The sequence below is a fragment of the Pocillopora verrucosa genome, chromosome 5 (genome assembly GCF_036669915.1).
Source record: "Pocillopora verrucosa isolate sample1 chromosome 5, ASM3666991v2, whole genome shotgun sequence".
Classification (NCBI taxonomy): Eukaryota; Metazoa; Cnidaria; class Anthozoa; order Scleractinia; family Pocilloporidae; genus Pocillopora; species Pocillopora verrucosa.
In genome coordinates this window covers 4,642,123-4,654,433 of record NC_089316.1, presented here as the reverse complement: position 1 = coordinate 4,654,433, position 12,311 = coordinate 4,642,123, and the positions used below count along the sequence as shown (strand labels likewise).

The 12,311-nt window shown below is 36.3% G+C and overlaps 1 protein-coding gene and 1 long non-coding RNA gene across 5 annotated transcripts; one reads left to right on the top strand and one right to left on the bottom strand.

The window, feature by feature from the left end:
- Positions 1-577: 577 nt before the first annotated feature.
- LOC136281203 (diacylglycerol kinase theta-like) lies at positions 578-5,142 on the bottom strand. 3 transcript variants are annotated; one of them, XR_010717579.1, is made up of 8 exons: positions 4,891-5,142; positions 4,134-4,208; positions 3,476-3,623; positions 2,785-3,228; positions 2,118-2,266; positions 1,267-1,551; positions 1,035-1,125; positions 578-626 (listed from the first exon to the last, which is right to left on the bottom strand). XR_010717579.1 is itself a non-coding variant. In XM_066167473.1 (7 exons), exons 4-7 carry the CDS (start codon positions 2,856-2,858, stop codon positions 1,088-1,090), a joined length of 546 nt encoding a protein of 181 aa, XP_066023570.1. In that variant the 5' UTR covers positions 2,859-3,228; positions 3,476-3,623; positions 4,134-4,208; positions 4,891-5,142; the 3' UTR covers positions 959-1,087. The 3 variants fall into 3 exon arrangements, 1 of the variants encoding a protein (XP_066023570.1); XM_066167473.1 differs by lacking the exon at positions 578-626 and having other exon boundaries at positions 959-1,125; XR_010717580.1 differs by lacking the exons at positions 4,134-4,208; positions 4,891-5,142 and having other exon boundaries at positions 2,785-3,499.
- Positions 5,143-5,233: 91 nt separating this feature from the next.
- On the top strand, positions 5,234-10,768 carry LOC136281062 (uncharacterized). Of its 2 annotated transcripts, XR_010717559.1 has the most exons (5): positions 5,234-5,387; positions 7,437-7,647; positions 8,651-8,684; positions 9,447-9,517; positions 10,551-10,768. It is a non-coding gene; the product is annotated as an uncharacterized lncRNA (long non-coding RNA). The 2 variants fall into 2 exon arrangements; XR_010717558.1 differs by having other exon boundaries at positions 7,437-8,684.
- The last annotated feature ends 1,543 nt before the right edge of the window (positions 10,769-12,311 follow it).

Below are 12,311 nucleotides of genomic sequence, written 5' to 3'. Positions count from 1 at the left end.
ATGGTTATTTTATCACTTGTTTGGTGCTAAGAATATGAGCAGATATCACCACTAAATTCATGAAGTACTACATACATCTTCTTTGTCTGGTCCCCATGCAACTGTGCCTGCTCCCCAACTGGCTAAAAACAAATTTAAAAAAAAAGTTAAAGCGCAAAATTTATACAAAAGAATAAAGGACTTTACAAGTAATGAATTGATAATCGCAGGTCAGCTGCTATCAAAGTAATCTCAGAAAAGAAGCCTTAAAAATTCAGACTTTGACTAGAATCGAACCCGGGCCTCCCAGATAATAGTTGGGGACTGCTGCGAAGCCACGTGATGTGAGTGAGACAAATTTTAAAAGGTTGTTCGTTCCCGTAAGGGAATCAGATCATAATTATATGAAACAAATAATGTTGACCTACACGAATCATACTTTCACCGGGCATAAAAACTGTGCAGCTTAAAATTACTTGTTGAAGCCGATGTGCAGCGATTTTCTTGCAATTAAATTGAAAATCTAACCACTGCAAAGTTAATTCGAATTAATTTGATTGACCTCAATTTCCAGCTTTTACTTACCTGCCTATGTTCAGAATTACAATTCCTTCTAGTGTTGGTAAGTCAAGTTTTTTGCCATCAGTCTACAGCGAAAAGGAAGTAAATAAGATACTGGTCCCTAGAAAGTTAAAGAGGACAAAAGGCAAACAAGCACCGCAAAACGCCAAAACAAAACGCTCAGGTGTGATTGGAGCATGAAATAAAAAATTGTGCAACTGATACGCATGCAATCATTAAGAGTTGAATACAAATGACAGACGATGATGATTTGGACCAACACTCGATGCTAAGAAAGTTAATTCTGATACAGGGGTTTCAATAACCTTTTTCCATAAGCAGCTGTCGATGGTAAAATAGGCGGCTGTATGGTGAAACCCAAACATGAGCCCGCTTGCAGGGTAAACAAAAGGCAATAAGAGGTGTTATAGTCAGCAGTACACCCCTTTTATTGTGATCAGCCATTCAATACCATCGTTCTACAGATTAATCACCTCTATTTCGACCTCTTGAGTAAATGTCCGCGAGTAGCCTTTGACCATTTTCTTTATACCTGCTCTAAAGTAAACTCCTTTGTTATGAAGCCTGAAACAAAAAGAAACCAAAAAAAAAAAGAGGGAAAGATTTTTACCATCCAATGGCTTTCGCAATCAACACTCTTTTTCTTCGATCGAAGGCACTACGACTAATTTTGTAACCTGTAAATTGAATCCTTTGTATTCTCACCTGCTATGGAATTTATCAGGTGCTTCCTCCTTAGATGAAAATCTAAACAAAGCTCAGCTCCAATTCCGCTCCCAAAGTAATTATTCATGGTAAAAATACTAGGATTGTCTTCTCTTCCTCCCATCGAGCCAAGCGCACTGTCGTTAGTGTCCGCTGAATCAAACATGACACACCATCTATCAAGAAACACTTCGTGTGCCTGATCAACGGCCATGAGAAGCGATACAGGACTCTCGCCACCAGAGTAACCACCTCCCCAATGGAGAACACGAGAGAGATCATTACCTGTAAGTTGAGAATCTCGTTCAATCTCCCACTCATTTTCTAGCTACTATGGAAATCACGAGAGAGATGAATACATATAAGCTGGGAATCTCATTCAATTTGCCACTAATTCTCTTGTTACTATAGAAATCACGAGAGAGATTCATTCATATGAGAGTCTCGTTCAATTTCCCACCCATTTTCTTTTCACTTTGCTATACCACCCGAACGGCAGCTTTTCAAAATACGCTACAATTGTAACTTGAAAATGCTCATATAATTACCGTATAGAGTTCCAGACTTTCAGTAATCAATACTACTTGATTTACTTTCAAATACTACGAACTTTTCAGGCCTAAAAAGGGAAAATCTGCATGACTTTCCAGGGTCTATATCGCCTAGAAAACACGAATGACTAAGTCATGATTAGTTTCAGATTTCCATCCCATTGACCAAGTTTGTTGAACGAGTCTTGAAATCTATGACATATCGCAGAAAAACAAAACGTACAAAGGTACTTTTGACTCTGGAAATAAATTTGCTCTAAATCGTGGGGAACACGAATACTTTGGAAAAAATCCACTTACCAATGCCAAGAGGAAGAACTGCCGATGCAGGTAGCTTACACTTCATCTCTTGAACAACATCATCCAAACATGACAGCACCCAGCCAACTGTGCCATCACCACCACAGATCAAGACACGAAAATCAGAAATAGATCTGAAAGCATAAACTCTGAAACAAAGATACAAATCGATTCATATTTAAGATATTCAGCGATCTAAAGACGATGGGACAAAGCTGACAGAAGAAGACAAGGCTTAGAGTTTTAAGTATAGAATAGCTGTAAATGATTAATTTGGGAAGCAACCTATACGACAAAATATAAATCGCTCTTCTGCAGGACAACGTCATATAAGGAAAACTAACCCCCATGCCTTTTTTGGACTAAAAATTTTACATCAATCTTTACCACTTCCTTGCTTGTTCCATCTTGAAAGCGAGGCTTGGGGGGAGACATTGGGTTATCTCATGTAAATATGGGTATCGCCCTTTAAAGGGTGCAATCTGCACTGGAAAGATTCTGAACCCACCCATATCTGCACTATGGCTTGATTAGCTCGGCCTCGGTCAATTCTCGTGGACACAAGAGTCTAAGGAAATAGTTCTTACTAAGTAAACAACTTCCATGTAACCTCAACAAATTCGGGTGGGAATTCGTCTCGATATGGAGGGGAGCGAGTTTAACATACCCTGATAGTGGGCCTCCCTCTAAGAGGCTGTACACTTGATTAGGGTTGAGCAGTCTCTGGAAAGCTGTGAACATGTCTGCCCCCTGACCGCCACCACTTTTGGAGTTTACCAGTACTAGAAGGGGTTGGCTTTCAGGGGGGAACAGTCCAGGCTATAGGGAATAACAAAAAAATCAAAATAGGCATAACTCCTTAACTGTAGGAAGAGAATACCGATATCCAAGAAACAGAAATCTTGATTCCAGTCAGTCTTTTTCAGTTCATCTGTTTTTTAAAGTACTTCTAGGAAATGCTCTACAGAAAGAACACAGAATTCGCTTAATATTTCCCATGGGCACTGCCAGTAGTATAATAATGTGTATTAGATACATGAACTGAGCTCTAGGATTACTAGTAACTCACCACAACTTGAAAACACACTTTTCACCTCACAAAATTCCATGGCTACAAAACAATTACAAGAAAAAATATGAGAACAGCCAAAAGCCTCCCTTTGAGTATTTTAATGCGTAAAATATTAGGTCGCCAAGGTGTCGTCAATCTTGTTACCAGGGTCTCTGTCACTCTTAAATAGCTGAATGGACAAGGCAGATGGTCAGGGGAACGAGGACTCAGGAAACGTACATTAGCCCCTCGTAAAACAAAGATACTTGTTTAGAAGCATCTAAAAAACAAACAAAACAGAACTTACTTTCTCCTAGAATGTTGCCAATCAAAATTTTGTATTTGCTTGTGTCAAGGCCAACTGGGAGACTACCAATGCATATGCATACACTGCCCAAGGGTTCTATGTTTTGCCTCAGGTAGAATCTTGTGAGTTTCATTTTCCTTACAGACTTCTGCAAAGAAAAGAAGTACATTAATTTTTATAAGGAGTCTAACACTTTCAGATGAATATAAGATCTATTATTTATCATTAAAAATCACCTTGCAGTTATCAAAGGAAGTTAATAACAAAATGGGCGCAAAGACAAGAAACTATGGAAAGCAAAGTTGTCACCACCTTACCACCATATATTCAATGGCTGTAACTTAAAAATAAGAAAAGTGGAAGGTAAAAAGGCAGAGGAACCCCTCACCCAGATCATTAACCCTTTACACCCAAAGATCAGTGTGCATATTCTCCATGCTGTTTTTTATACATTTCCTACGGTGCTGATATGGAGATTTTGCTTAACAATCAAGAGCTCTGGTATTTGTTGATCATTATTTAATTCTCATGACCTTAATGTTTGATTCAGGGATGATACTGAAAGGAGAAATTAGATGTTGGTCAGTCTAAGGGGTAAAAGGGTCAAACTATTATACTGTTTAATACTACATATTAACTACATCTACTGTTGACTTACTATGTGAGAGGTTGATGATTCTCTGTTAGCTTCTGTCCTTCAAATGACAACCAATAGATTTTCCAAATGTACTTCCTATTAGTTTTTAATTACAAAATCATATTACATTATGATTTGTGTATTAGTAAACAAACATTAAACTGTTTGTCTCATGATGTCAGAGTCAGGCTAATTGATAGATCAATATTCATTTAATCCATCAACACCTTCATCAGGTGTTGAGGTCGAAAGTTGATATGTCACTATTTGTAGCACCTTGGTTTGTAATTATTGGTGGATTATAGCTTGCTGTCATTGGAGTATTTCAATACTCATTAATTATTCCCTTAAAGGTCTACTTTGTTACTGATCAGCTGTTATGCTATTTGATAGTAAGCATTTCAATTCCATCATCTCTATTGACGTATTAGATTTGTGTATAAGTTGAACAGTTAAAGTTAATATCTAACCCTCTACCACCTTGAGTGTTGTACTATGAATGTTGACAAGTTTTCATGCAGAAAGCTAATGAGAAGACAGGTCCTTAATGGTCAGCTAATGGTCGAATAAATGAATATCAGGTTATATTGTTTGATTCAGTATTAAATTTTCATGGCTGAAAACATAAATATGTATCAATCTCACAATGCAGTGGACTGATATGCTGATTTTGCAAGTACAGTGTATAGGGGCCATCTGATTACATCAATCAGAAATATAAAACTATGTAAAACCATACTATGTAAATTTGACATCATTTGATTCCTTATCCACTTACCAAGAGACAATATGCAGACCTCCTTCCCTGGAGAGTTTAAGTGAGATTTGTCTTTGTATTACCTTCTTTAAGTGTGCACTGTCGCATTTTGGATGACAACTACAGCTGAAAGTTTATTAAAAGGCATATAAAATTATATATATATAAGGAGTGGATCTTCCACTATGTTCCCCATATTTTTTCACCAAAGAGAACCATCACTTCTGGATGCGATACAGAGTCAATCTTTTTCTCCGATTCTTCTGGGCTCTCTTCGTCCGCCATATTGAGTTGAGGTTCATTCCCAGGCTTTCTCGAAGTGCAAGAAGAGTTGCGCCTGCCTCCGCTTGCCACGATTAGATTACAGCCGACATTTTATTACACTCAAAGATCGCGTAAATTGGATGATGATCTCCAATGAGGAACAACTTAAGATTGTTGTTCTGTGGTACTTTTTTTTTTCATGTGGGTATGCTGCTGGAGCTAAAAAGAAGAAGGATCTATAAACTAATGTTGAGGTATGTGAAGAGATTGAAATCTCAGACAAGCTTCTTGCGCTTAAATTAGTTTCTTTGTGATCGATCGGGTGCTAATTTCTGCAATTTTGAATTTGGATTTTATCTTTCTTCGAAAAAAAAAAGCGAGCATTTATTAAGTCTGTGAAATCGATATTATTTGAGGGAAAATTCATGAAATTTGTCGCGATAACCTACCCGCGCGGATTTTGTTATGCAGTCGAGAAAATTAGAAGCTTATGTTTTTAATTTTGCATACGTACGGTACGTACGGGAGGAGTTTGGGTGAACTTTATGGCAAAATATGTTATACTGAAAAAAAATCGATATTCGTTTGTCAGCCAAAAGTGGGTAAGCTAAAGGTTGTTGAAATATCGATTAAACTGTTGATATGTATTGTGTATGCCAGTTGATAACACTTCTGTGGTAAATGTGAACGAGAGGATTAGTCCTTCGCAGGCGAAAGATACTAAAATATCACGCGATATTTTTTTTTGTCCTTTTATCGCGGTATTTGTTTCATCGATATTTAAAATAATATTTTTTCAAGCGCTCCACATGGAGAAAAAGTGGAAAATTAAATAACTAAGAACATTTTTGCTTTTTTTGTTCAAATACATGCACATTACATAATAGTCTGGGCTATTTGAGAAGGAGTGTCACGACAGGTGGTCTAAAGTGATGCTAGAAATTAATAATTTATTACAAATCTCGTCTCCTGGCAGCAGTGATTAGGTTAATATCATGGCTTTGATCTTCTAGTTTACATGAAATATAATTTGTAAGGACTTAAAAGCATAGATCTCAACTGGTTCACATGTGATTCATACAACGTAACTCATACAATGTAACAATGAATTGTATTCATACATATACCAATCTAATAAGCACAAGATTTTAATTGTAATATGTATCAGAGAAATAGTATGATTTGTGCATTTCTGAAGAGTAGTTCAAATACCTGACTGTGTATATATTGTTGAATTAAGACAAACGAAATGGAGTTGAGAGGGGAAGTTCCTACAGTCTCATTAAAACATTCACTAGATTTTTCATTCAAAGTATGGTGTTGAAACTCAGTAGAATATGAGTGACACAACAATTTTGTTAAGAATATTCTCAAAATAGTTGTAAACAAAAAAAAGCTTGGGCCACTATAATTTTAGCATTAGAAGAGATGGTCTGCACAGTAATCTGAATATCCTCTGATCTGTGATGGCTTTTGGTGTTCTTTTCAATGAAATATTTTATTGCCAAATTTGGAAACTGGTGGGCAATGGACATAATCAAGTAGATTGTGTTAAATTAGATGAGTATTGTAAATATAATTAAGTGAGGGGGCAAAATCAAATCCAAGGTATTAAAGACATTACTTAAATTCCCTCTGGGGTTTACACAGAATGCAGTTATTTAATTTCTTAAATTATAGAAACTTTCACACTAATCAGGAAAGAATGCAAAAATGAAGACTAATTAATCTAGATGAAATTTTGAGTTTTTTAAGAAGTCTCACTCCTTGAATATTTAATACTTCCAACTTGTGCATAATTGCCACATGGACAGACTTTCCATGAAGTATTCTATATATGTGACCTTTCCATTTCAGTAAAAGCCTGCTACCTGTGAGGACAAAGCAGATAATGACAACATTGTTTCTGTTCACTATACAGCATGCACATGTTTGACTTCATGTTGTTTGCTTCTTACTTGAAAGCATTACAGTGAATTCCTAAGGAAAGGATGTTCTCACATCCTTACATTTTTCAAGCCAGAAATTTGAACCAAAATTGTTTTAACCACTTGGGTGCCAAGCTGTCATTAATAAATAGAATTTGGCATCCTCTCCCTTTAGCTTTCTGTTATCATTTTAAATTAGACTGCCTAAACAAAAAGACAAAAATAAACCGTCAAAAAAAAAAATAAAAAAAAAAACAACAACAACAGCACAAAGTAAACAACAAAAAAAAGTAAAAACCTGTTCTCAATTCTTATTAAAGATGTAGCTATTGCAAATGTTTGAATTTCCTTAGTTTGTTGAATGAACTCTTTTAGGGTACACTGGTGAATGGACAAATGTTCGACTCATCCCTGGCAAAAGGAAGGGAGCCACTTGACTTCCAGTTGGGCAATGGGAAGGTTATCAAAGGTTAAACTTGCATCAGGACCTCTGATTATTTTGCTATACTATCAGGGTGATTTAATTTTGGATTCATAAAGCCATTAAGCCAAAGTTATCAGTCAAGTGCTCTCTAGAGCAAAAAAGGTAAAACATTTTAAAATCATGAGCTGATGAGAACACAGTTTGGCAACAATTAAATTGCATAAAGCATGAGAACACTAAGTGAGCATTTGACAGGCAATTGGTTTTATTTTTAAATCTGATTTGTTGAGAATATGGAGCAACTGTTCTTGGCCAATCACATTGAAACTTGAGGTGAAGCCATAAAATTAAACTTGGTTACTGTCAATACTTATACTTAGTCAAATGAAAATTTTTTTAATTGCAATATTTTGACTTCTTTTACTATCTGGTTTCTGATTCTTTTTTAAAAGCTCTTAGTTAAAATCATTTAAGAGATGCTAAGATATCCCAATTCTTCATTTCATGTGAATGAAGTATACTCTTGACTCACGATTTGTGAATTATTTAGCAACTAGAGGTTTACTTACAACTGTGTGACACTTTGTTGGTGATGTATACATGCATAGCTAGGTATAAAAATTGTAAGGAGGAAACATTAAAGGCTAAACTAGAAAGGAACCACTGTGTCCTCAGTCAAGTGTTCTAGTGAATTTGATTATATGAGGTTACCTTTTGTGATATCTGATGTAGTGAGCATCATTGAAAATAAAAACCAAAGTGTAATTACTGTACAGTGATTTTAGATATTTGAAATTCATATATTTACACTGCGATGAAGAAATGAATTTAGGAGATCCTCACAGCTAAGAACACCACTGAACTAGTAGTTGAAAATGGGACCTGAAAAAAATTCAGGCCCGTATGGGATTTGAACCCATGACCTCTGTGATACCAGTGCAGCGCTCTACCAACTGAGCTAATAAGCCAACTGGGAGCTGGTCAAGTTCTTCTTTTGCCTGGTTGGTAATACTTCTTTTAAAAGCTCCCAGTTAAAGCCCTTTTAGAGATGTTAAGATTTCCCAAATTGTGATTTTATGTGAACTGCAGTGACAGAAAGTTCACCACTTGACAAGTAATTGGCACCTTAATTTTTTCACTTATTTCTGTAATTTTTTTTTTACAGGTTGGGAGATGGGTATAAAAGGAATGTGCATAGAGTAAGATTTAGAAATATTACAGTATGCGTATAATGATTTTAGATATATGAAATTCATATATTTGCACTGCAGCGAAGAGATGAAATTAAAGGATCCTCGCAGCTAAGAACTCTACTGAAATGAGTAGTTGAAAATAGGACCTGAAAAAAAATTTCAGGCTCATACTGGATTTGAACCCATGACCTCTGTGATACTGGTGCAGTGCTCTACCAACTGAGAGCTGGTCAATATTTTGGGTCCAAATATACCATCCAAGTGCTATACATACTACAGTATGTGATAAAAAAACAACAATAAGGTCAAATATTTTCATCATGAGCAGGTTTTTGTCATTAGCAATTAGTGCCATTGAGGAAAGGACTTCTTCTAAAGTGGGTCTTAGCTTAGCAGGATTTCCTCAAGTGAAAAAAAAATACCAGCTTAAAATTTTACTTCTAAGCGACAAGTTGGGGTGCAAAAAATTGTGCCCATGGATTGATACTATTTTCCAAGTTCTATTAATTTGAAATAAGCTATTTGCAAACATAACTGACAACAAGATTGGCATGGCAACTTTTAAGTAAAACTCCCTTTGGGCTTCATAGCCCCTTACTGTCTTAACTGCCTTTCTTATTCTTCTTTTCACATTGTTTATTCTCTACAAATAAATTCAAAAACCCCTTTTGGTTGATCATTTTTGTAGTTCCCTCAAATGAGTTTAAAGAAGCAGTGCTCAGGCTGATATTTTTCAAAAGTCCTTGATTCTACTTTTTCTCTTTTCAGTGAAAAAAGAAAATTGATCATCCCTCCTCACCTAGGGTATGGAGCTCGTGGAATTCAGAATGTTATTCCTCGTAAGTAAATGTTGATTGTAAAAATGACCATGGAGGAACTAAGGGGGCCTGTAAATACAGAAATGGCACGAGCGGAAGTGCAAGTCCTGATTTATTACACAAGTGATATTTGGGAAGTTTACTTAACCCTTTAACTCCCAAGATCTGATCGTTAATTCTCCCCTGTAGCTGCTACACATTTCCTTATAAATTAGTTATGAGAACTTGATGCTAGATCAAGATAACAGCTTCTACCTGATAAGTTTGAATATTCTCATTACCTGTTTGCTGAAGAATGTATGGATATTATAGGGAGAAGTTTTATGTTAATCCCTTCTGGGAGTTAAAGGGTTAATTGAACTTGGACGACCAAAACATTTCAGAACGTCACAAGCAGCCATTAATCATTAAATGCAAAAGCAGTTTGTATGATTTTTGATTTTTAAGTCATTTTTCAAATCTCTTTGTATGCCCTCAGTCACACATTACTTAGAATGAGAAATTTCCAACGAGTCGGAAAATGCTCATATTTTCTTTGTAATGACAATTTGATAAAATAATTATGACATTTCAACCAAGTTTAAAGTTTTTTGAAATGTTCAGAACTTAGCATTTTTTGTTTGTCTTTAATTCTGAGCACATGCAATATGTAAATCCTGTGTTGCAAGCTAGAACTTATTTTATTGAGCATGAGTCATTGACCAATCATGAACAAGATATCTATTGGATATGTGGTAATAGCCAAATAGGGAAAATAATTTCTTTTAAATTTCTTGTTATAACACAGAATGGGAATGGTTAAGAAGCCTTTCCTTTTTGCTCTCCTAGCAAGATTTCTGCGCAGCCCCATTCTTCACTATGCAGATAGTTTATGGATAAAAAAAATAATGGCAGAAACAATATTTTGTCTTTAGGACTACAACTTTGATTTGTTTTAGAATAGTATGGGGCTATAAAGAAATCTTTCTGCTAATCATGATATTAATATCATTCTACGTTACTGAATAAAAAGCAAATCCTAACATTTTCTTATTTTTGCTTTATTCACACATAGCCGACTCTGTACTTATTTTTACCACCGAGCTCATGTCCATTAAGAGGAAGTCGCTGTTCGATCCAAAGTTACTGCTGCAAATAGGATTTTGGCCGCTCCTGGCTGGAGTGATTTTGTACTATCTGTATAGAAAGGCATCTAAGAAATCTGGCAAGCCTGAAACAAAGTCGAGCAAGAAAAATAAAAGGAAGCAATAAAACTGTGAACCTTTTTAGTAATGAGGTTATTCGTAAATGATATCAGAGTAAGCCTCTTTCTCGGCATCAGTTGACTATGACACGATTTTATACCCTAATTTTGGAAACTTTCCATGCGCAACGCTTAAAAATTCGTCGACAACTCTGGAGCAATCAGCGTAGAAACCAAAACTCGGTTAGTGATTGAGAAAGGTGACAATTAAACCTTTAACTCCCAAGATCTGATTGTCGATTCTCCCCTCTAGCTACTACACATTTCCTTGTTAATTGATTACGAGAATTAGGTGTTCAATCAAGGAAATAAATTGTGCCTGATGAGTCTGAGTGTTCTCATTACCTGTTTGCTGTATAATATATGAATACTAGAGGGAGAAGTTACATGGTAATCACTTCAGGGAGTTAAAGGGTTAAAGTACATTGCCTGAAGCGCGGGCAAACGCCACTGACCAATTCGCGACTAGCTTTTAATTTAGATTTGATTGGTTGAGAGGATGGTGCAAGTTTTCTGGACCAATCACAGAGCGCAGTAAAGCAAACCCAAAGCGAACTAGGCTTGCTTTTGACACTTCACACTTACTTTAGACAGCGAAGATTGCTCTACATTTTCTTAAGAACCAGTCAAATGATCTATCGAAAAGTATTGTTCGCCTCTATTTATGATTATTCAATGATAATGCTACTCACTAAATGACATGGAAAGTCACGGTTAGTAGAATTTATTCGTTTGCTCGCCGTAATGGCGCTTCTACATCTTATCTCTCTTCCCATGGTTAACTGAAGAGATAACTTTACAAGAAACGAGGGGATTTAATTCAGCTTTCGCTCCCTGAATTCTTTCGGTTTCTGATGTGGAAGCCCCAATTGAAAGAACTTACCGAAAGTTTAGTTTAGAAGAACTCATAACTATGCTTAAATTTTGTTCACCGAAAAAATTAGGAGAATCCAGGCATTAAATGACTGAACGTGAGAATTATTAATTAAAATGCCAATAAATACCTCTCCAAGTCATTTTGCTAAGGAGTGGAAAATACCTATGGTGTTTAGACGGCGTGTCAAGTGTTATAACCCAATCAATGATACATTTGCGATAACAAATTTGTTTGAAAACCAATTTTACACAAACAACGAAAATGATTTGAGGAGTAAAAATTTACATAAGTCATCTCTAAGGTCAACCCTAGTAGTAGTGATCTATGAGAAAGGCTTTAAACGCGCCGTCCCCCGCTAGCAAAAAATGGATATCTACATTTAACACAACTCATCACCTGACGGATATCACCCGCTGTGAGCGTGTGTGGGTGTGTGGGTGTGTGGGTGTGTGGGTGTGTGGGAGGAGGGGGGGGGGGTTGGGCGGTAAGGGAAGAAGCGGGATTGCCCGCTCCTAGAACCGATCAGATCACAAAATTGTAAAATACCCCCCTTCACGAACTGAGAAAAAAAGAGAAAGTGATGGCAAACTATCAACCAGCTGAGGAAGGTCCTTGTGGTGAAAACTTGAAAATCCTGCCCTCTAACGGATATTTAAACTCTAAGAACCTCCCAGTCGGTAAATAACATATTTATC

What these genes read in the sequence shown, in the direction of transcription:
- LOC136281203 (XM_066167473.1), bottom strand. Translation starts at nt 2,858, where the DNA reads ATGTTCACAGCTTTCCAGAGACTGCTCAACCCTAATCAAGTGTACAGC. An exon ending in GAGGGAGGCCCACTATCAGG is followed by an intron (nt 2,267 to 2,784) that starts GTATGTTAAACT and finishes TCTTTGTTTCAG; the next exon opens with AGTTTATGCTTTCAGATCTA. An exon ending in CCTGATAAATTCCATAGCAG is followed by an intron (nt 1,126 to 1,266) that starts GTGAGAATACAA and finishes TTTTTGTTTCAG; the next exon opens with GCTTCATAACAAAGGAGTTT.